The sequence below is a fragment of the Setaria italica genome, chromosome IV (genome assembly GCF_000263155.2).
Source record: "Setaria italica strain Yugu1 chromosome IV, Setaria_italica_v2.0, whole genome shotgun sequence".
NCBI classification, from domain to species: Eukaryota; Viridiplantae; Streptophyta; class Magnoliopsida; order Poales; family Poaceae; genus Setaria; species Setaria italica.
In genome coordinates this window covers 37447390-37468769 of record NC_028453.1, presented here as the reverse complement: position 1 = coordinate 37468769, position 21380 = coordinate 37447390, and the positions used below count along the sequence as shown (strand labels likewise).

General features: G+C 46.6%; 1 protein-coding gene and 3 long non-coding RNA genes across 7 annotated transcripts; 3 read left to right on the top strand and 1 right to left on the bottom strand.

Annotated features, from left to right (window-relative positions):
• Positions 1-662: 662 nt before the first annotated feature.
• LOC105914253 lies at positions 663-5283 on the bottom strand. The gene is made up of 3 exons (XR_002677305.1): positions 1706-5283; positions 1403-1616; positions 663-1317 (listed from the first exon to the last, which is right to left on the bottom strand). It is a non-coding gene; the product is annotated as an uncharacterized LOC105914253 (long non-coding RNA).
• A 2946-nt stretch (positions 5284-8229) lies between these two features.
• On the top strand, positions 8230-12457 carry LOC101760548. Its single transcript, XM_022825743.1, has 6 exons — positions 8230-8455; positions 8766-8898; positions 9164-9267; positions 9690-9834; positions 9937-10077; positions 10169-12457. Exons 1-6 carry the CDS (start codon positions 8415-8417, stop codon positions 12041-12043), a joined length of 2439 nt encoding a protein of 812 aa, XP_022681478.1. The 5' UTR covers positions 8230-8414; the 3' UTR covers positions 12044-12457.
• Positions 12458-15572: 3115 nt separating this feature from the next.
• On the top strand, positions 15573-17155 carry LOC105914156. Its single transcript, XR_001163789.3, has 4 exons — positions 15573-15720; positions 15825-15880; positions 16752-16793; positions 16879-17155. It is a non-coding gene; the product is annotated as an uncharacterized LOC105914156 (long non-coding RNA).
• Positions 17156-17517: 362 nt separating this feature from the next.
• LOC111256985 lies at positions 17518-20278 on the top strand. Of its 4 annotated transcripts, none has more exons than XR_002677328.1 (3): positions 17518-17772; positions 17947-19691; positions 19937-20278. It is a non-coding gene; the product is annotated as an uncharacterized LOC111256985 (long non-coding RNA). The 4 variants fall into 4 exon arrangements; XR_002677327.1 differs by having other exon boundaries at positions 17518-17863; positions 20031-20278; XR_002677326.1 differs by having other exon boundaries at positions 17518-17863.
• The last annotated feature ends 1102 nt before the right edge of the window (positions 20279-21380 follow it).

Below are 21380 nucleotides of genomic sequence, written 5' to 3'. Positions count from 1 at the left end.
CTTTTCAGCATCAATATCACCAGAATAGAATAGATCGCAGTTTAGTGTTTGCATAACTTGTTCTTGTACTAGCTTGAATACTGCTGGGGTATAAATTTTTGCTGCATGCCTTAGTATTGTTAGGTCTGCTTTCAACTTTGGTGTACTTTGTGTTGCTTTGAAATCATATTTTACCTCTTCATATCTTTTATCTCCCACCAACCTGTCAAAGTGCTCAAAAAAAGTAAGTATATCATATTTGACACTAATATATCCCTTCAATTCATTATTCATGCTTTCACTTCTTTGAGTGCTAACCATATCAGCAGAAAATGTATTTCGTCCATATGCTAAGGCCCATTGCTCCCTTTTATCAAATAATCTTTCGAGCCATTTATTTTCTTGTAGCTTATACTTATCTAGCAAATTGTTCCACACGTTTATAAAATCCTTCTCATCCTCTTGATCATAAATACAGTTTTGAAAATCTGTATTGAACTTCTTATGTTCTTCCACAACTCCAGAAAGGTGCTTGTATGCATTCTGGTTCATATGCCAAATACAAATCCTGTGATGACTCTCTGGTAGCACTAGCTTGATTGCTTTTGCCATTGCTACATCTTCATCAGTTAAAATGGTCTTTGGCTTCTTGCCTGACATAACAGCTAAAAAAAGTTTTGAAAAGCCACACAAAACTTTCAGCAGTTTCGTCATACAAAAGTGCAGCACCAAAAATAGTAGTTTTCTTATGATTGTTCACTCCAACTAGCAAACCGAATGGACGCCCATCATTTAGCTTTCTGTATGTTGTGTCAAAGCAAACGACATCACCATAAATTTCATAGTCTGAAACCATTTTAGAATCAGCCCAAAAAATATTCGTTATCAAGTCATCATCGTCAACCTGAAAGGAATGGAAAAACTTCCCATCTTCTGATGCTTTCTTCTCCAAATATTCCAACACTCCTCCCGTGTCTCCTTGTTTTACCTTCATTGATCTCTTTGAATATAATTTATTTTTCATATCTTCACGCGTAAATCCAAGATTCTCATTTCCACCGGCTTCTTTTGCCATGAGATCAAAAGTGGCTTTATTTGAAACCCCAACCGCTTTAGCAGCTTCGACACTGGCAATCTGTGCTGTAGTTATTCTCCTTTGAGATCTTAAGTACTGGGCTTGGATGACAGTAGCAAGAATATGGTTATGCTCAGGCTCAAATTCATAGATGTAGTACAACCCATCCGTGAGACTTATCTTCATGCGTGCTTGACACATGCATCGTGTCTCAGGCCTACTGTACTTGGAATTTTCTTCTCTTTTATCAGGACCCCGAATACCTATTGATAAATAAAAAATTTGATTAAATTGATGTTCTATCCTAAACCATGAAGAAACTATTATAAAAAAGATTTAATTTGATACCTGCACGAGAACAACAAAAGGTTCTGTTCTTTATTGTTGTAGTATTTTTAACATTGTGTGAACTACTCCTTCGGATGCTGAAACCCTTGTATCTGGCGTAAGCATTGTAAAAGTTATAGGCTTCTTCCTCAGTGCAGAATTTCATACCAACCTTTGGTATCCTGTCTTCTAGAGAATTTTCTACTCGAGTAGCAAAATCAAATTTACCAGAATCCTGTTCGGGTTTGTAGAGATTACATACGTACCAAGTTAGAAATCATGCAGAATATGCAAACATATTTACATAGGTACAGTATGACTTACATTTTCTAACTCTATTCATTCCGTATGACCAGAAGGAATGTTGATCCTACAGAAATTTGGCGAGGATGTGGTACCTGCAACCGGCGGCATGGCCATGCTTAGTACTTGTGGAAGTAATGGCGGTGCCCGATCCAAGTAGTTGTCTTCGTTGATAGGTGTAATGTGATTTGACTGAGATGCCATTGTTGTTGTGTGGGAGATGAGGAAGATGGAAATCTGATAATTATCTTTTTGTGTTTTTAGTGTTGTTAGCTTGGCGGCCGATAAAAACTGCACCCGCTGTAATTGGCGCCATTTTCTTCAAAATTAGGCAGCTTTTCCCTCCATTAATTCTCCCTAACCCTCGTAATTACGTTAGTGGGGCCAAAGAAACAAGCGCACGTGGGGCCATTCTCCCTAACCCTTCGTTTCCTGACTCCGTTTTCTGTTGTCGTGGGCTGAGGAAAAATTAAAGGGCCCAAGAAGTGAACGGATGGCATCCACGTGTGCAGAGACATGGATGGAGACATGCAAAGGAGACAGAGAAGCCCCAACCTCTCATTAGGAGGGCCAAGGGGTCATAATGGATCCTATTTCTCCTAAAAGTGGTCCCTAAGTCCCCCTTTCCCTATTGTCCTCGCATGCATTAATGACGTGAACAGTGTAGGGGTAGTTTAGAGGAGTAATTGAGGGGTAAAAATGATATTTTCCCTCTAAGATCCTAAAGATTAGTAGTCCATCCAAACAGCCCTGTTAGAACTAGCAATTTAAGGGTCCTAAACTTTAGTACACTACTAAACTTTAGGAGTTTGTATCAAACAGGGCGTAAGCCTACGACCACATGGCCCATCAAACAATAATCGCAGCTGTGCACAGCCGCGTTACTTATTAGCCTACTCTATCATCCAAGAACTACTTGTCATCATCTTAATCTAGCCGACCAGACTTGTTGTTCTCTTATGCTCAGAAGTCAGAACTTTGTCTGCTGTGTATTCTAAGACATGAGTATGCTGACCGTGTTAAACTTACCATTCTACTACCAACTATGCCTGCAAATATACCCGTGCGTTGTAACGGGAGGGGAAAAAAATTCTTGCCTACCCATTGCCCAGCAAACATGACCAAAACCTCAAGGATGACTTGATTTATATCCATATTAATTATTATCAAAATAGACTTCAATAATATTAGGAATTCGGGCCTAAATAATATTAATTTTCTTGAGCAAGATTGGATATAAGATTGATAAAACAAACCAATGAAAAATGGCATGTTTTTTTAGTAATTGAGGTGCCATTTTTTAGTAATTCATCCTTTTGATGGTGAGACATTTGTGCATACCTATTTCTTTCTTGCTAGCTGACTTTTATGTTCTTTAGGATCTGTGAGTAGGTGGTAGCTCAATGTCAATTGTCATGGACCCATTGCCATTTCTAATGTTGTCACCGTCTATGCTGGTGGGTCCCGTTTAGGTTTATCAACGGAGGGTCCTCAGATTATTTCAAAGAAGCCATCTACAAGAAAAACAGCTCGCGATTGATCAATTGTATCGCAGAAATGTAAATTGAATATCAATATTATCTAGAATATCTATCTAAATGAGCGGGAAAGCTCTAGAAAATCATAAACCCATCGTGTTTCTTAGCCATTGTCTTTAATTAGAAAATTGACGTTGCTGACGTGGCACACCGATGCCGATGATTTTCCTAGCATTTTGTGGGATGCAGAAAGACTCAAGCGAGAGGATATTCTCTATTGAATTTTTTTCACAAGTAAAGCATGCAGGCGAAGGATGATTCAATGTAATTGGTACTCACTTCGTTCATTTGATGCCCTCATCAAGTCAAAGAAGGTGTCAAAATACTTGGCGCTAGAGTTCAATGTGTATCTGGTTTTCCATCTTTGTCTCTCTTACACCATGTCCAGCATGTACTCACCAAGTCAGACTCTCTATATCTCTATTTGCCTATCCACCCCATAAGATTCATCTCTATATTTTGAATGGTTGCATTACTGTTATAGCCTATATATCTGAATGGTTGTTATTTTAACAGTTAAAAGGGTCATAAAAAAATCACACAATTTGTTTGTTCAAAGAAGGCCACATCATCTAATTATAAACTACCTGCAGCTAGCATATGCCAGCACAATTGCCAAAGTAATAATTAACTTGAACAGGCATTTCATCGAACAACCAAAGTGCATGCAGTAGCACTGCTGACCACGAAGCAGCACTGCAGCAGCAAGCAGAGCTAACACCACCGAGCAAGCAAATCACATCAGATCAACACATTTTGTAGCATAGAAGGAGCACAGAACAAATTAACGTCAGACTCAGACATGCTGGGCACACCACGGCCGCTCGACCAGGGACGACGCCGTGCGGCAACAGAGCAGCAAGGTCCGAGGCTGAAGATGGACGGTGCTTACCTGCCTTGCTTTGGACAACACGCGGACGGCGAGTGCGCCAGGGCAGCGGAGCGACGGCGCGGGAGGGCTGGAACGGAGCCGCCGAGCACTCGCGGATTGGGTTCGGCATGCTAGACGGGCCCCGGCGACGCTCCTTGGCGTGCGCGCCAAGGGCTCGATTGCAGCGGCGACGTTCGAGCCTCGAGGTCGGCTCCGTATCGGTAATTCCCTGCGTCTGAGCACGTACCGACGGACCGAAAAAACTGATAAGTAGCATCGGACGGACGAAAAACTAAACTAACCTGGCAGAAAACACGAAGGATTAGTTGCTTGCTTTAATATTAGGTAAAGATAAAGATAAAGATTATTGATAGCGGAAATAATCACGCGTAATCAATCTATTGACTGAGATAGGCTAAGGTTATATGCTTTGTGTCGGCATGAAGCATCAACTCAGGTTACATTCTACCAACGGAAACACCAAGTCACAAGCCATGATCGCGGCGGCTAACTTGCTTCATGGGTGGTAGTGGTACGGTGGCGGTGGCTGTGGGACGCCGAAGGCCGGGGGCGGCGCGGGGTTGTTGGCAGCGTTGGCGCGGCGGCGGAGCTTGTGGATGTAGGTCACGAGCAGCGTCGCCGCCGAGCCGGCGGCTGCACAGATGACCCCCATGGTGATGTCGCATCCGATCGACGAGCCGCGACAGCTGCACTGGAACAGCGCGCAGACGCAGGGCCTCCCCAGCAGATGCTGGTAGGAGCCCCTTGGCTTGGCTAAGGCTATTCTTAGGCCCTGTTTGGAGTCGCTTATTTCCCGCTTATTGGTGAAAATAAGCGATAAACCCACCCAAACACCTTGCTTATTTTCCGCTTGTCACGTAAGCCGCTTATTGGAGAATCTGAAATACAACTAGCACTCCGCTTATCTCCCACGCGGGTCAGACCACGCTTCTGGGGCAAGCGGAGAAATTTTCCCCTGGTACCCTCGACCTCCAGGCGACCGCCGCCGCTCCTCCCGCCGCCGCCGCTCCAGATCCCGCCGCCGCCCCCCTGCAGATCCCGGCGCCGCCCCTGGGGTCGGCCGGGCCGCGTCCCTACCTCCGGCGGCCGCCCCTGCCAGGCTCCCGCCGCGGGCCGCCGGCCGCCGGACGCCCGCGCCGCCGGACGCCTGGGCGCCGCCCCCGCCGGCCCCGGCGCCGGACGCACCCTCCGCCCCCGCCTGGGCGCCACCTCCGCCGGTCAACGCCCCACCCCCCTGGATCCGGCTCCACCACCGACGCCTGGACGCCGCCCCGCCGCCGGACTGTACTGCTGCCTGGCCGCCGCCCCGCCGCCGGACGCCCCCACCGCCTGGCCGCCGCCCCGCCGCCGGAGGTCCCCGCCGCCTGGCCGCCGCCTGGCCGCCGCTCCTCCCGCCGCCGGACACCCCTGAATGTTTCTGGTTCACCAGTCCAACAGGCATTTTAACCATCTCTGAAATATGCATTGAAGCAAATAGCAAATATACATATTGACATGGCTCCTGTTACAGAAGCAAAAAAGTTATAGGGCATTCTTACGTTATGTACCTCAACGTCACAAAAAAAAAGCAGGAGTATCAGCCTTAGGGGCATTCAGGTCAATTTACCAACCAGGACAGACAATCGACACAAAATAATCAGGATTGCCAAACACCCTGCTTATTCAGACAGCAGATTCTCCAGGCAGCGGCTTATCAGATAAGCTTGCTTGCCAGATAAGCGAGTTCCAGAAAAGCGACTCCAAACAGGGCCTTAATGAGAATTTCATAGAAGTTTTATAAGTATTAAATTTATTGTCACATCAGCAATTTTGCTAACTCGAGGAGGAGTTTCATCAAATGATAAAGGAGTTTCATTTTTATAACACTTAAGTTACCAAATTTTTAACTATGCGCCGAGACGAGCCTGTGCTCACGTGACCGTTCCTCCTCCTGTCCGTTAGCGCACGCTGCCGACCGATGCCGGAGCCCGCAGCAAGCTAGCGCCCTGGCGCCCACATGGCGGCAGCACAACAAGGCCGTTCTGACCGTTGGAAGGCGGCCGCGCCCTAACGTCCAAATGGGGGACCCCCAGGTTCTTGGGTTGAGTAGAACTCCAAATACGGCACAGGTAGTCAGGGATACGCTGCTACAGTGCTACTCTATCCCTGCTCATGTAGAGCTAGAGTATTTTTCCTCTTTTTATTAAAAAAATAGTATCGTCGGTTGCCAGATTTTGGCAGGAGTTGGATCTGCGATGGAACCTGATGACACTTGGGCCACGAAATTTGACGATTTCCCACTCTCTCCGTTGTTGCTTGACGGACCAGTGGGATCTTCCACTACTACATTACATGTGTCACCTTTATGGGCTTTTGTCAACGATCGTGGACGAGCATTCATTCGGTCGTGGCTTCTCATTTCTCAAGCTCATATATTTCCTCTTTGACAGGCAATGGCCTGCAATATAAAGTTTCTTTTAAAAGAAAACCCGATGTCTTTGAAACAAACCCCGACGACTGTGTGCCTAGAAGCACACTATGCGTACATGAATACAACATACATGAGTACAAATCATCGGGAATTCCACTTTGCCGGCTCGAGCATTTCTGATTTCTTTAATCCTCTGTTTTCTGTCGGCAACGCTTCGTCTCTGTTCGTTAGAATTCAGAACCACAACCTGAACCTGTCACCTAGCCACGTCCTCTGCTGACTTGCTCCGTTGATAAACTTTTCTTTATGGCACTGTATTCCTTGGAGATTCTAAATGGGGGGCAAACCATGCATTTCATGAAAAAGTTGTTATCAACGGCTACCACGGCACACGGAAAAGGCAACCTCTTTTCGTTCACCTGGTAGTGCCCTAGCTGTCTAGCTGCTGCAGTCATGGGAGAAAGGTTTGGCAGGTGACAGTTGAGTGGATTAGCTCATGCCCATGCCAAATCGATCCATTCGCTGCTGGAATCCGAGACCACAAATCTCTCTGGATCGGCCGAATTATTTCGGCATACAGTTCTTGCAAGAGTGTGGTAGAAGCAAGTCATGGCAGAATGGAAGCTTTTTCTGAAATCCTGTCCCTTGCTGTTGCCTGTTGGTTTCAGTCCGTGAGCTTCCATGCTGCCCAACGGAAAAGGCACGCATGATGAGCACCTGACGTTTCCGTCTCGGGGTACGTGAAACCACTTGTGCTAATCACTCTGCAACCCCCATGTGTCAGGATAAACACTTGCACCGGAAGCAGATAGAGATGATGCAGTTGAAAGATGAAACTGAACCTTCTAGTAGTTATTATTATGCAATTGCAGCTTATGACCATATAAAATATTCCAAGGTTTTTATAACACTGTATGTGCTTCAAACGGAGATTCTACAGCATGTCGGAATGTTGGGGAAAGTCAACATGGGCACAACGTGCTGGCCAGTATGCAACTCCGTAAGAAATTTAACAAATTTTGCAGGAAGCAAAAATTGAATTAACATACGAGTATGTGACCCATGGATGTTGCTGCCTTTCGAAACAAAGAAAGAAAATGATGATCTTGCACGTCTTGTGCAAAATGTCCTACAATTACGAATCACCTACGAAAAACCATGTGCACATTCAACCCAAATTCTTCAAACCTTTTTATTTGATGATGAAAAAAGTAAAATAGTTTTTCAGCCTCTGCATCCACATGGTGTATGTGGCCGGTACGTAATAAATAAAGACTATAGTCTATTACATTTCTAGATTTTCTAAAATGAATCAAATATGACATCTATCCATCTATCTCTTATGACACAGCAAGTCAAAATCTGCAGATCTCACGATGATATATGGTTCCCTAAAATTTGGTGTGATAAATCTCGGCAGGCGCCGCAACGGGCTACTGCACGATTTTAGGGCGTCTGAATTTCGAAAGGCGGTTGCTTTATTCCGCAACCTTTTCCTCCCCGTGATTGTTAGGATCCTGCCACCGCTGCCGTCCCGTTCCTGTCCGTCGATATCCAATCGGACGGCTGGGGACCTCCGGAACCCCACCCGTCGCCACCTGGACTCGCCGCGCCTGCAGGCGGCAGGCCGGCAGCAACCAACAGCTCAGCTCACGTCCGTCCTGTTCCGTCCTGCTCTGCAATCTGCCCACCACCACCTCCTCCACTTCGTCGACTTCTTCCCCCCAACCGTCTCTCCCCTCCCTCCCCTCCTGCCTCTGCCTCAAAGCCCCGTCCGTCTCATGCCTTGACAACGCCATTGGCAGCTTGCCTGTTGGTGAAGAGCAGGGGGAGCGAGAGGAAGGGGGCTAGGACTAGGAGGGAGGAGGTCGCGGGAGGAGGGGGAAGAAGATGTTTGATAGCTTGCTCAACTCCAAGTTCTACAACAAATGGTACCGGAAGATTCGCCTTTCTTTCTAGGTTTCTTGGTTCCTGGGCTGCTCTGTTCCGGTTCCAGATGGATTCGATCTTGCGGCTGCTTTTCCTCGGATGAGTCTACTCGGTTTCTTCGATCTTCTTCTTAGTTTCTTGCGCTAGTTTTCTCTCTCTCTCTTTTCTTCTATTTTCTGGGATTGCTCAATGCGGCTTTCCGCTCCCATGTTCTTGACGATTTGGTTGCGTTTATTTGGCTTGGGCGAGAAAAACGGCTTCTGTTCTTGGATTGCGCTAACCAATCTTTGGTTTCTTGCACCACGGATGCAGCAAGTACGCGTTCAAATGCATCCGGACGCGGATGGCTCCCATACGGCGGAAGAAGCACGCCATGATTCGGTTCTTGAAGAAGGACGTCGCCGACCTCCTCGCCAATGGCCTCGACACCCACGCCTTCGGACGGGTACGTTCATGCGGGTTCTCTCTTGCTCAACATTGCGGTTGCGTTGCTCTAGCTTCACAAATGATACTTGTTCTGGGGGCGAATGCGAATTGGGAGGAAGTTGGCTTGGGGTTGAATTGCTGAAAGCTGCTCTATTTTCCCTTCCTTTTCGATTGGAAAAGTTACACTTTTTTGGCGTAAAGATTTTACTGGTCGGTTGTCAAACTGTGGTTAATTTGGTAGAGGTGATTCTGTTTCCTGGCTATAATTTCAATCTTGAATGCAGATGGATGGGCTGATAGTTGAGTTGAACCATGCCTCTTGCTATGATATGATCGAGGAGTTCTGTGATTCCATCGGGAAGCAACTTGGCAGCCTTCAGAAGCAGAGGTAAATTCAATCAACTCAACTAACGGTTAGTTTTGATTCCTTCTTTCTGTTGTCAATCAACGACTAGCAATCATGTTAACACCGAGGAATTAGTCTATGGAACACATTGTTAATGGGAAAAATTATTGGTTATGACTTATGAGCCTTATGGTGACCCCATGTCTTTAGGGGGGGCCTGGCTGTGTTGCATTTGTTATTGGAAGTAAGACAGTAGTACAGGAGTATTGCATTCATAATACACAGTATATCCATATGATACCTCTGCCTGCCTGCCTGCTTTGGTGTTATTGAAGTGTTGGAACTTCAGTTAGTGAATAGCAACTAGCCATTACTAGCATGCTAAGAGTTCAAATAGAGAAGCGTAACCAGTTGTCTTGATGGTCAATTGATGACCACATTTGTGTTTATTTCTTTCAAAACAGGGAATGTCCCCCAGAAACCAGAGAAGCCGTGTCAACTCTGATTTTTGCTGCTGCTCGGTTTCCTGATCTGCCTGAACTGTGCGACCTGAGGCACATATTCACAGAGAGATATGGCAACTTTGTTGATCCTTTTGTTAGCCTCGAGGTGCACAGGATAAAGCTACTTTGTTGTTATTTAATTGCTTTATGCTTTTGTGGTCCTCTGTATTACATATTGACAGTATTAATTCAATCCTTGTGGCTGCAGTTTGTTCGGAAACTTGACAGTATAGAGTTCACTAATGAGGAAAAGTTGCAAGTTATGCAAAGTATTGCTGAAGAACTATCCGTCAGTTTTGATGCCAAGGAATTGAAACTCAAGTTATGGACAATGCCAAACACTGAACATGTAAGTGCTCCTCTAATTTACTACCTGAATGATGAATTAGGGAAACTAATATTTGCCCTTAACTTGGAATCATGGAATATGTTTTTCGTAGGATATGCTTGAGAAGGGTTCAAGGAATCCAGCGGAGCTAGCAATGCCTTTATCCAACAAGCAAAAGTGTGGTGAGGATGCTCCATATGGAAAACAAGATAAGGATATGCTTGAGAATGGTTCAATCAAGCCAGCAGAACTACCAATGCCTTTATCCAACAAGCAGAAGGGTAATGAGGATGCTCCATGTGAAAGGCAAAATAAGAATATGCTTGAGAAGGGTTCAAGGAAGCAAGCAGAACAAACAATACCTTCATCCAACAAGCAGAAGTGCAATGAGGATGTTCCATATGGAAGACAAGATGAGGATATGCTTGAGAATGGTTCAATCAAGCCAGCAGAACTAGCAACACCTTTATCCAACAAGCAGAAGGGTAAAGGGGATGCTCCATGTGAAAGAAAACATGGTGCTAAACCTGCATGTCGTACTGAGAAAGTGGAAATACAGCTGAACCGAAAAGATATTCATGCTGTTGCTGATGGCATTAGTCTAATTGATGAGAATTCCAGGAAGCAGCAATCTGATAAATCTGGTGAGAAGGAGCATTTGCTGAAATCAGTATCTCCAATCGACACTAACAGAAGGAACACCCAAAAAGATGTTAAGAAGCTTAACAGAAGAGATGGCCGCCCTTCTGAAAAGGAGCTGATGGAAGCAGTGGAGCTTGATCTCAATGGCCTACCTAAGAAGGGATTTGGTGCAGTCAAATTTCCTGAAACAGAAAGCAACATTACAGTTCATCTAAATGCTAGGTCAAAGGAGGCTGTGAAAGAAAACTGTGTTGAAAAAGAGCATGAGGAAGCTGTTCGTCACCACCACTTGTCACGACCTGCTGGTCCTGATCTCAGCAGGAAACATGCAGATCCAGTGCTAAGAGCTCAGCGTCCGGAGAATCAAGGATGTCCAGTGAGTCCGTTGAATGGTAACAGAAACAAGGGTCCTCCTTATGCTAAGACGAATGGGGCAAATTTGAAGAATCCTTCTGAAAAACAAGCAAACAATGGTTTGTTGTATGACAAACCCCAGCATTTCACTGATCTGGGAAATGTGGTGCCAAAAGGACAAGGAGTGACTGGCAGGGCAACAACTATGCGACCTCCTTATGTTAAACCAAAATCTAACATGCAGCCTGTAAATTGTGATCCTGAAAAGCAAACTCCAAGTGATTGCAGCAAGCACATCTCTGGACAAATTGATCACATGGACAACAAAGATGTGCTTCGGCCTGTTTCTGTCAGAAGGAGAACAGCAAAGCCGCCAGCTCCTGTTAATGCTTATGGTGAGGCGCCTAACCAAACACCCAGCAGTCACAGAAGCCACTCTAGCAGGCAGACAGGTGCTGAATACGACCATAACCCAAATGGCAATGGGACTGCTGATGAGAGAACTACTAGTAGCCGACCAAAGCACACAGGCAGAAAGAATGGAGCCTTGAACCACAACTGTGACTATGACAGGTTCATGCAGCGTAGGCAACCAGAAGCAGATGATTCTGCTATTGATTTTGGTAATCTCTTGCCTCGAAACGCAAATGGACAGAGGAGACATAAGAGCAGAGGCCACGGAGACCTTGATGAGGAGGAAAGGATGATGGACAAGCTCCTGATTCATTATAGCAAGAAAGGTTTGGATCCAACTAACAAATCTGATAATGACAAAGAAGCACAAATTGATTCCCAGCAAAAGATTTCCTTACATCCTCCCGGTAGAGCTATCTCACTACCGCCTGAACCCATTGGCCCCGGCGAAGAAGTTAAGATTCCTGCTCGGTCAACCTCGCTGCAGCCAGACGGTCCTAGGGGTGTGCGTGTGCACCCCAAAATGCCAGACTTTGATGAACTGGCTGCCCGGGTCAATGCTCTGAGGAAGGCTTGAGGTGGCTTAAGATTGCCTTTGGCTTGTGTGCACGTTCTTTCAGCTGAAGAGTTGATACTTTGTTGACAGTTACTTGCAAGTCACGACCATCGAGTCATTCTGTATGTGCAGTTCCTATAAGAGATTAAACGGATTGTGTATGCATTTTTCTCTTTTGATTTTTGTGTTAGATTTTTCTATAGTGCCCTTGCTATAGGTTTTCCTTGGCACCAGGTGTTTGTGCAGAATAGGAGCACTGGTTTGAGGATTAACACGATACATACAGTTGATAGGGAGTTCCATTGGTTATTCTTTATTTGATTGTTAGGGGTTGGATTGGATATACTGTATCCTCACATTCGGTGTACTAATTCACAAATTCATATGATGGGATGTCTGTAAATGTTGTTGATTAAGTTTCATTGATTCTCTCTCTTCAACTGGCCAAGTTTGTTTGAGTCTGCTTTATGTTTGTACTGACAGAACTGCATGGGGTACTTCTACATTCCCAGTTCACTTGTACTGCCCTCCGTAGTCCTTTTTCTTGCGTCATGCCTTACAAGAGGCACATTTTTTGATTGTATGTTTGTCTCTCCTGTTGGAAAAGGAAAAATACATTTCTACAGGTACACTTGGCTCCTGCACTTTGTTCTTATTTTAGTTGTAGTGCTGGTTAATTTAGAGAAGATGTCAGATTTAGCCCGAGTATTAAACTTTGAGAAGCCTAAATGGCGGCGGCCACATGTAATGGCACTGCCACTCCACCTTCTCCAAAACCATGGGGGAATCCTACCAACCTCAAACAGTGGGCTCTGCGTAGCAGAAGCAACAGATCCCGAGTGTTCAGATCAGAGTGCAAATAGTTAGCATTGCAAGTTTCCTATTACAAATCGATTTTTTTCCTCCGAAGTCCGAACAATGGAGTCCATTCTTTTTCCAGTCTATCCAATCGAATCCGCAGCAACCTGGAGTACAAGATACTGCACATGGCAATGCGCATGTCGTCGTCCACCATCGCTCTGGCCAGTGGCTACCTCGCTAGCAGAGGCACCGCATGACGCCGACGACGAAGCTGGCGATGCAGTCCTGGCCCCGGCCGTCGCGGCCGTCGAGCGCGTCGTCCCGTACGAGCCGCTCCAGGCCCCGGTTCCTCGGCAGCGCGCCGGCGCGGTGCAGGATCGTTGCCGCCGCGGCCGCGGGCCCGCCGGCCGCCACGCGCGCGGCGAACCGCACGACCGGCCTCAGGAACAGCGGGAGCAGGGCCTGTGCACGATGAGCGTAAGAAGAGAACATGTCAGCACGGCAACAGCAGCGGCGAGACCATGGCGCGACGGTGCTGCACCTGCACGGTCGCCTTGCATAAGCAAAGACCAGACCCCTCACCATGCGCGATGGCTGGTGACAATGTCGCGGCTGAAGGCGTTGCCAACTGGCAACGGAGATGCCACCTCGAGACCGTCGCCGAGAACGCAAAGGCTGCAGATTTGTTTGGAATTCTTGATGTCGACGGCTCTTGGTCAGAGCTTCACGGAGGCCTCTGGATATATATAAAGCCGGCGACGCCGACGGACAGATGGACGCGCGGTGCCGGTGAGCCGCGCAGGCGTGCGTGAGCCATCCGATGCGTTCGTGCGTGCCCCCGTGACTGGCGACGCAAACGGTTGGCGGTGGCTTGCGGCGCCCACCGTGTGCGCCCGCCTCGCCAGCCGGCCCGGCGGCCGGCCGCGCCGTACTACGGACAAGCAACGGCCAAGGCCATCGTCCCGAACCAACCACCCCGCCGCCCACATGAGCCTATCTCGGGGGCTTCACCCTCTGCGTGCGCCGCGCAGCCCCATTTCGTCACCCTTCGCGTATCCCCTTTCGGCGGCTGCCGCCTGGCTTTGCTTCTGCTCCGCGTGGCGCCCCGCGTGGTCAGCAGCAGCCAGCGGGAGTTTTGGTTTTTCGTCGACGTTTTTTTGGTGGTTTCGTATCGCCTTCATTCGAGGGTACTGGGTTAGATTAGATGTACACATGTACGGTGACTTATCAGGAACGTCCAGAGATATGATAAACATAACATGGATACGTATAAGTCGCATGATCAATGCTCAAGTTCACCTTTGGCCAATGAGAAAATTAGTTCCGTAGCATCAAAAGAACGTCACTTCCGGAAAATATCATTGAAAGAGTTCCGTCACGTGAAATACCAACAAAAGAACGATCCATTATCTGAAAATATCGTTCCGTCACGGTTGGAGCTAACGGTGTGAAAATCTTGCACCTCTTCACCTTCTTCCCACGCTAAGCATGGGCGGACAATCCCTCACCTTCTCCTTCCCTGAGCTACGGCAGGTCGGATTTGCGCAGGGTGGTCTCCAGCAGCATAGATCGGCAGAGCCCCCCCGGCGGGGACGGATCCCGGTCGGTGCCGCGAGCTCGAGGAAGAGCTCGACGGCTGGAGCTCAGAAGCTCGACGCGAGCCGCGGTATCGCAAAGCTTGGCGCGAGCGGCGGTGCGCCTCGATTTACCCCTCTTCCACATCAACGGGCGCCACTCAGACTAGCAGCAACAAGAAGAGGAAGAAGACGAGGTCACCGGAGGAGGGTCCTTTGTGCCTGCCACGGTGGGTAGAACCGGCGCCGCCGCGACTGTCTGCATCTCCTCCATGGCCAAGCGAAATTGTGCTCCCAGTGGGGATCGCTCGCGGTACCGCAGCGGGCCAGCGACGGTAAGCAGCGCCATGGCCAGCGCGTGGCACGTCGGATATGAAGCCGTGGCCATTAGCCGGCATGGCGCGCGGCACGTCGGGAAGGACGAGTGGCATTCGCCCGTGAGCCAGCGTGCGTAGAACCCGTGGCTGTAGGCCGGCATCACGCGCATGGCGTCCCCATCCATGAACTCCGGCAGCAGAGGTCGCGATTGGCGTGGGCGGCGCTTGGACTGGCGTCGGCGCTTGGAGACTGGAGTGGCAGGTGATGGGCACCTCGTTTTTTTCAGGCGAACTTTTTCTTCACGGAGTTTACGCCGTCAGCCTAGAATGCGACGGAATGCTATTTCTGGGTAACGGATTGTTATTTCTGTGGTATCTCGCGTGACAGACGTCTTTCGGTAGTATTTTCCGGAAACGGCATTCTTTGGGTGCTACAGAACTAACGGCCTGTTCGGCTGGACTTATAAGCCAGCTGAAAAGCTGAAACGGCTGATTTATTATGAGAGAAAAATACTGTTTGATAGCTGATAAACTAAAACGAACATGCTAAATTTCCAACCAATTGGCTTTGTATGGAGCGAGTGACAGGAGCAAGCAATTTATTGCAAGTTGTAAGTTGTAACGCACAAGGAAGGACGATCACAAAATACTGACAAACACAGCCCAGGATCTTGTTATGGGCCAACAGAGTCCATGAAAAAATATCAGCCCATTTAGTTAGGCACAGTACATGGGCCAAATGCACCCACCATTCCCGCACACCACCGAGAGGAAAGCCCGGCCCGAGCTCCGCCGATCGCAAGATGCCAAGATTCCCACGGCCTCGCGGCTCGTGCACGCAACCTTTCGGTCCGTCTATCTATAAACGCCGTTCGCTCGCCCACCTCGCCCGTCTCCAGCCGCAGTCTCGCTTGCCTTTCCCCACCTCCCCCGTCGCCGCGGCACCCGCCAGCTAGGGTTTCGTGCCCCGCTCGCCGATCCGCCCCGTCCGCCATGTCGAAACAAGGTGCGTCGGTCTGCTCGCTCCCCTACCTCCTCTTGCGCTCGCGTGTTTCGCGGGATCTAGTTCGATTTGGTTTCTGACTGATGGGATTCGGGGTGGCCTTGCAGGAGGGAAGGCCAAGCCGTTGAAGGCGCCCAAGGTCGACAAGAAGGAGTACGACGAGGTATGCTGCTGCGCGTTGTCCTCTTCTTCCATTCCGTTGCGCGCGTTTGGTTGGTTGCCTGATTAGCGATCTGCGCGGGTAGTCTCTGACCGTATGGTTTGACTCTTAATGCAAACGCACTAAGATCAGTTCATACTTGGTGATTGGTTCATAACTAGTAATTCTTAAGGCTAAGGTGAATTTGGCGAATTGCCTAAAAACTGTGTCTGTACTTGTTACCCTCCGTGACAACCTTTTGGGGAATTTGGCTCTTGATGCAAAGACGCTAAGATCAGTTCATGTTTGGTGGCTGGTTCAGATCTAGTAATTCTAAACGCTAAGGAGAATTTGGCGAATTGCTTAAAAACTGTCTGTCTTTGACAATCTGGAAATTGAGGATTCATCTTAATTGCAATGTTTCTGAATTGGGTGCATCTTCCATTTGATTGTTAGGGATTGTGCTATTTGGAGCTGTTTCTTTGGTCTATCCTATTATCCTGTCATTAATCTAGAAGCTGGTTGGGACAGAGTGTTTCAGGATGGAAATTTCTTTAATGGAAAAAACTCAACCTCATGTCTTAAGTCAAAAAGAGAATGCAATTATATAATAGGAAGGAAACTGTTTATGTTATTGGTTCTTTTGCTGGAACACATGGCAGTCAAGTCCCATGATAAACAAGCCAAGCTGAATCCAATAAGCACTTCCAAAGTATATTATGAAAAGGATAGGGTAGCAATCTGAATATGATATTGTGACTGCTATAAAAATCCAAATCTCTTTTGATTTGGAGAACTAGTGAATGTAGCAATAGAAAAGGATGCCTGAGCTGATTCAGTGATCAGTTATAATGTGTCTCCACTTGACATCATTCTGATACCATCTATCGTGCAGTCTGATCTTGCGTATCTGCAGAAGAAGAAAGATGAGGAAAAGGTGAGATTCAATTCTAAATGGTGCTTGTTTCTTCAGTTGGGATCCTTATTTGCTGACAGAAGGTTTGTCTATGTTGCATGGACAGGCGCTGAAAGAACTGAAGGCCAAGGCACAGAAGGGTGCGATTGGCGGCTCTGGCCTGAAGAAAAGTGGGAAGAAATGAGTCTGTTACTTGGGAAATGATAAATCTTCTGCCTATATGTGCTGTGGTTCACCAAATGTGATTGTAACAAAACTATTTTAAGTGGGTTCTGTGTTAGTAATGTTGCAGTCAGTTGCTTGATCCGAAGATGATGTTGGCTATGATGCAGATGGTTCTATGATAATAACATGGCATTCTAAGATGTTGTCTTCTTAATTTATTTGTGCTGATTTTTCTTTTCCATTTACATCCCTTCCTCAGTAAGCAGGCTATTTGCTCCATCCGTTTTTATGTGAACCTATCTGGCCCCATCCGTTTTTATCTAAACATATCTGGCATCTGGTAACATTTTCATGCTCGCGTATCATGGCAAAGTGATGTTAGATGTGATTTTTTGGGTTATCTACGCAGCACTCCATTGTAGAGAATCCTTCCCACACGATACCGTCAGATCTAAAATTATGGTAACGTTCCATCCTCTACCTTATCTCCTTCCACCAGCCTCCCTCCAGTCCTCCACCGCATCTCCTTTACTGAATTGCTGCTGCCTCGCTGGCGAGGCCCACCCACCCTCCCCTCCACCACACCTCCCTCCGTCCACCCTCCTCTGCCATTCGTTCCTATTGTCGGAGATCACCTGAGCCGCCCCCACCTCCTTCGCCGCCCTACTTGTCTCTCGTCATCGGTGCTCGCCCCCGCCACCTCCACCCCCAACCGGGGGTCCACATCTGCACGGCTTTGACGGTGCCTCGCTGCCTCCGCTCACCCGCTATCTCGACTACCACCACCATCGCCGACTGGTGAGCCACCCGGAGCTCCTACACCCGGAGGCTACAGGTAACCCCCACCCCCGAACCCAACCCCGAGCCCAAACTTCCCAGAGCTGAAGAAAAAGTTGCTACCGGAGCTCAAGGAGGTGTTGTGGCAGGTGATTAGGCATTAAAATTTGAGTATGGGGAGAAGTAGAAATGCTCAAGTGCAATATAACTTTCCCTTTTTTTTTTGGTACAGATGCCTTGGATCAAAGAAATACAATGCAAGGTACGCATTAATGTTTAAAAGGAGAGAATGTTTTGTCATCGTTAAACACCTATATGAAAGTTAATCCCATCCAATATAAATGTTTTACAGGTGTCTCAAAGCTAAAAGTATCACTAACAATCTTATAGACACATTCTCATGATTAATATGATCTTTTCTACCCTAAGTGTGATGTCTGCACCAGTTGAACCCGGTCGAACTGGGATGGGGGCTTTGTGAGCTTTCCACGCTATGCCCTGGGAACAATATGCGTCATGGCTGCACAGTAACAGCTAATTTTGTTGGGTTCGGTATGTGACCTCTAACTCCTTTCTTCAACCACTCCGGTTAAACTTGGATGGGTGTTTTGATTCCTCTGATGCGTGCGTAGCAAGTTCTAAAGAAAATTGTGCACGTGCTCTAAGTTTAGTGAAGAAATATTGTTTTCTCAATCTCATGCAAACATATTTTAGACATTGGTGGACAGATGATTTATATGTCTGTACGTTGAAAGAAAATTGTAAGGAAAATTGGGCTTGAGAAAGGTAACCATTTGATAATTTAAGAGATTATATAAAATGTGTTATTTAGTGATTTTGGGATCAAAATTCATAGCTTGACCTAACTATCACAATATACACTAATCACACCTTGTAAGTTAATTAAATACTCGTTGCCAAAAAGATTAGGTGTACACATTTGTCCATTTTTGACCAAGATAGGGCCATCCATGGCTTGAGGCATGACATCTATCAGTCGAGTAATGCCATCAAGTAGCCATTTAGTTGAATAATGTCATCTATACGCTGAGTAATGTCAATAACAAGATGAATCATGCTAGCTATTAGTTCGGCGTAATCTTAAGATACCCACTTCCTCTTGCAGGCTTAGTGCTCTACAGGTCCCAATACCTCCCATACCGAACGGATGAACAAGTTCGTACGCTAAGAAAAGACTTAATTATTCTTCTAATGCTAACCGACATCTTCATTATGCGTATGCAGTTTGCTTGTCATAGGATGTAGAGAAGGTAAGAAGAGGCAAGGTTCCAAGAGGGTGTGTAAATATATAGGAGCGGTATGGAATTTTGTGGGGGAGAAATGAAAAATAAGAGGGTGTGTAAGGAGAGCTGATCTTATGCAGAGTAATGAAGGGAGATTTGCATTCATAGGGAGTAATGGCTGCATTCATAAGGAGTAATGGCTGTTGGGGAATCGGACTTCGTAAAGCACCCCTATGTCTTTCTTCTACTCCAATTTCTGACTCTTTTTCTTGGCTTGTTCAAGTGATTGGTGACTTTGCAGGAGGAGTTAGTGCGTGCGGAAAGATGGCTGCTGATGTTCGCCAACTTGCTCGCGTTGCGAGCAAACTTAGCGCCCGAAGTCGACTAAAAGGATGCGTTGATTCTAAGGGGCAATAGTCCACCCCGAGACGAGGAAGGTGAAGTACTTTTGAGGGGGAGACGCGAAGTCAAAGGTGAAGGATCAGGATGGGTGACTAGAGGGAGGAGGGAAGAATGAGAGCTTTTAAAATTCTCTCCGAGAATAAGGCCTATATCCCTATTGCCACCCCAAGTACACCTCGCTTAAAGGCTAAGGTGAATTTGACGAATTGCCTAAAAATTGTGTCTGTACTTGTTACCCTCCGTGACAACCTTTTGTGGAATTTGGCTCTTGATGTAAAGACGCTAAGATCAATCATGTTTGGTGGCCGGTTCAGATCTAATAATTCTTAAGGTAAGAAGGTTCTAAAATGTATGAGATATAGTTGTCATACTTCACTAGATATTTTAGCATGAGAAATATAAGAAACTACATAAGGATGAGGAGAGTTCTAGAGTTAAGATATTTTGTATGGAAGAGTGTGAAAGTTACCACATGATAACACTACAATGATCTCTGCTCCCTTTAAAATATCACACCCAATTATGTGAGCTGAAATTCCTTTATCTACTGCATGATAATTTTATTTATGGGAGCAGGTGGAAGAGACCGCCTCTCCACTTCGCTGCCGAAGATAAGATGACTAGCGAGCTTGTATTGCTGTCCGCCTGTCCGGTGGGCTTTATTTAGCAGGTCAAACGAACGTACTGCATCTTCCTCCTGTTCGGACGTCAGAGCACAGAGAAGTACTGCAGTATTGGAGATTTGGAGTAGCAGTGGAGGACTGGAGGCCAATACATCTACATCCTCGGCTTCAAGGCGGTCGGCGATTCATGTTGTTTTTTTTCTCCTTGTATCCAATCCATGATCGTATCTGAAAATGATTTTGTTTGTAAGGATGTTCCCAGATTGTTTTTCTTGAAACTTTTTAGTTCTATGCACACAGAAAGTGAGGCAGAATGGATTCATCGAGTGTACATGTGTTCATCCGATTATTTTTTTTTAAAAAAAGGTGAACATGGGTTAAGACTTGCAATGCTTTTCTTGTGTTCTGTGACAAGCAAAAAAACCAAAAAGTACGTCGATTTCTTGTGTACTTTGTCTCGATGTTCGTCTGAGTTCATTTGAGTAAATTGAAATATTGAATGCGTACAACATTTCGCCTCGAGAAGCTACTACGGTTTGCACGGAATCTATCCAAGCTGTGCTAAGATTTGGATATTTGGACTGTGACCTCGCCACCGCTTATATAGGAAAAGTAAAGGAGCTCTTGCTGCGTGATTTTTTTTTTCTTTGGCGAGACGGCATTGGTCTCTGGTTTCCGCGCTAGAAGGACGGCTGCTGTCGCTTATCGGTCCTAGGACGGAGTCCTTACCGGTCTTTTTGTTAACACGCGGAGTCCTTGCTTTTTACGCGTCTGCTGTCGTATAGGCGTATAGCTATACTAGCTATGTAGGACGACCACAAGAGCCCGTCTTTGAGTATGATACTCACAAGAATATGCGGGTACGTGAAGAGCCGAGAGCCCTTGCACGACACTACGGCCCCGTTTTCTTCCACTGACTTATTTTTAGCACCCGTCACATCGAATATTTAGATACTAATTAGGAGTATTAAATGTAGACTATTTACAAAACTCATTACATAAGACGAATCTAAACGGCGAGACGAATCTATTAAGCCTAATTAGTTCATGATTTGACAATGTGTTGCTACAGTAAATATTTGCTAATGATGGATTAATTAGGCTTAAGATGGCTAAGTTGGTAGGCGATTTGACTCTGCTTGGGTTCAGGTGTAATGTCGTCAACTCTTTTCTAACGCTAGATTCAATGGGTTCCTCCTCTTCAGGTATAGGAGAGCTCCGTCTTTGGCTGCCCACCAAGAACCAAGAATCTACTGTACGATAAGCCTAGAGCCAATGCTACCTATAGTTTCAGCTCATCCTCAAAGGTAATACTTTTTTGACGTTGCCATTAAAAAGCTTATCCGTGCTGTTTCTATTCCTGTCAAGATTTTTCTAGCATTATCTACTAAAGTTGT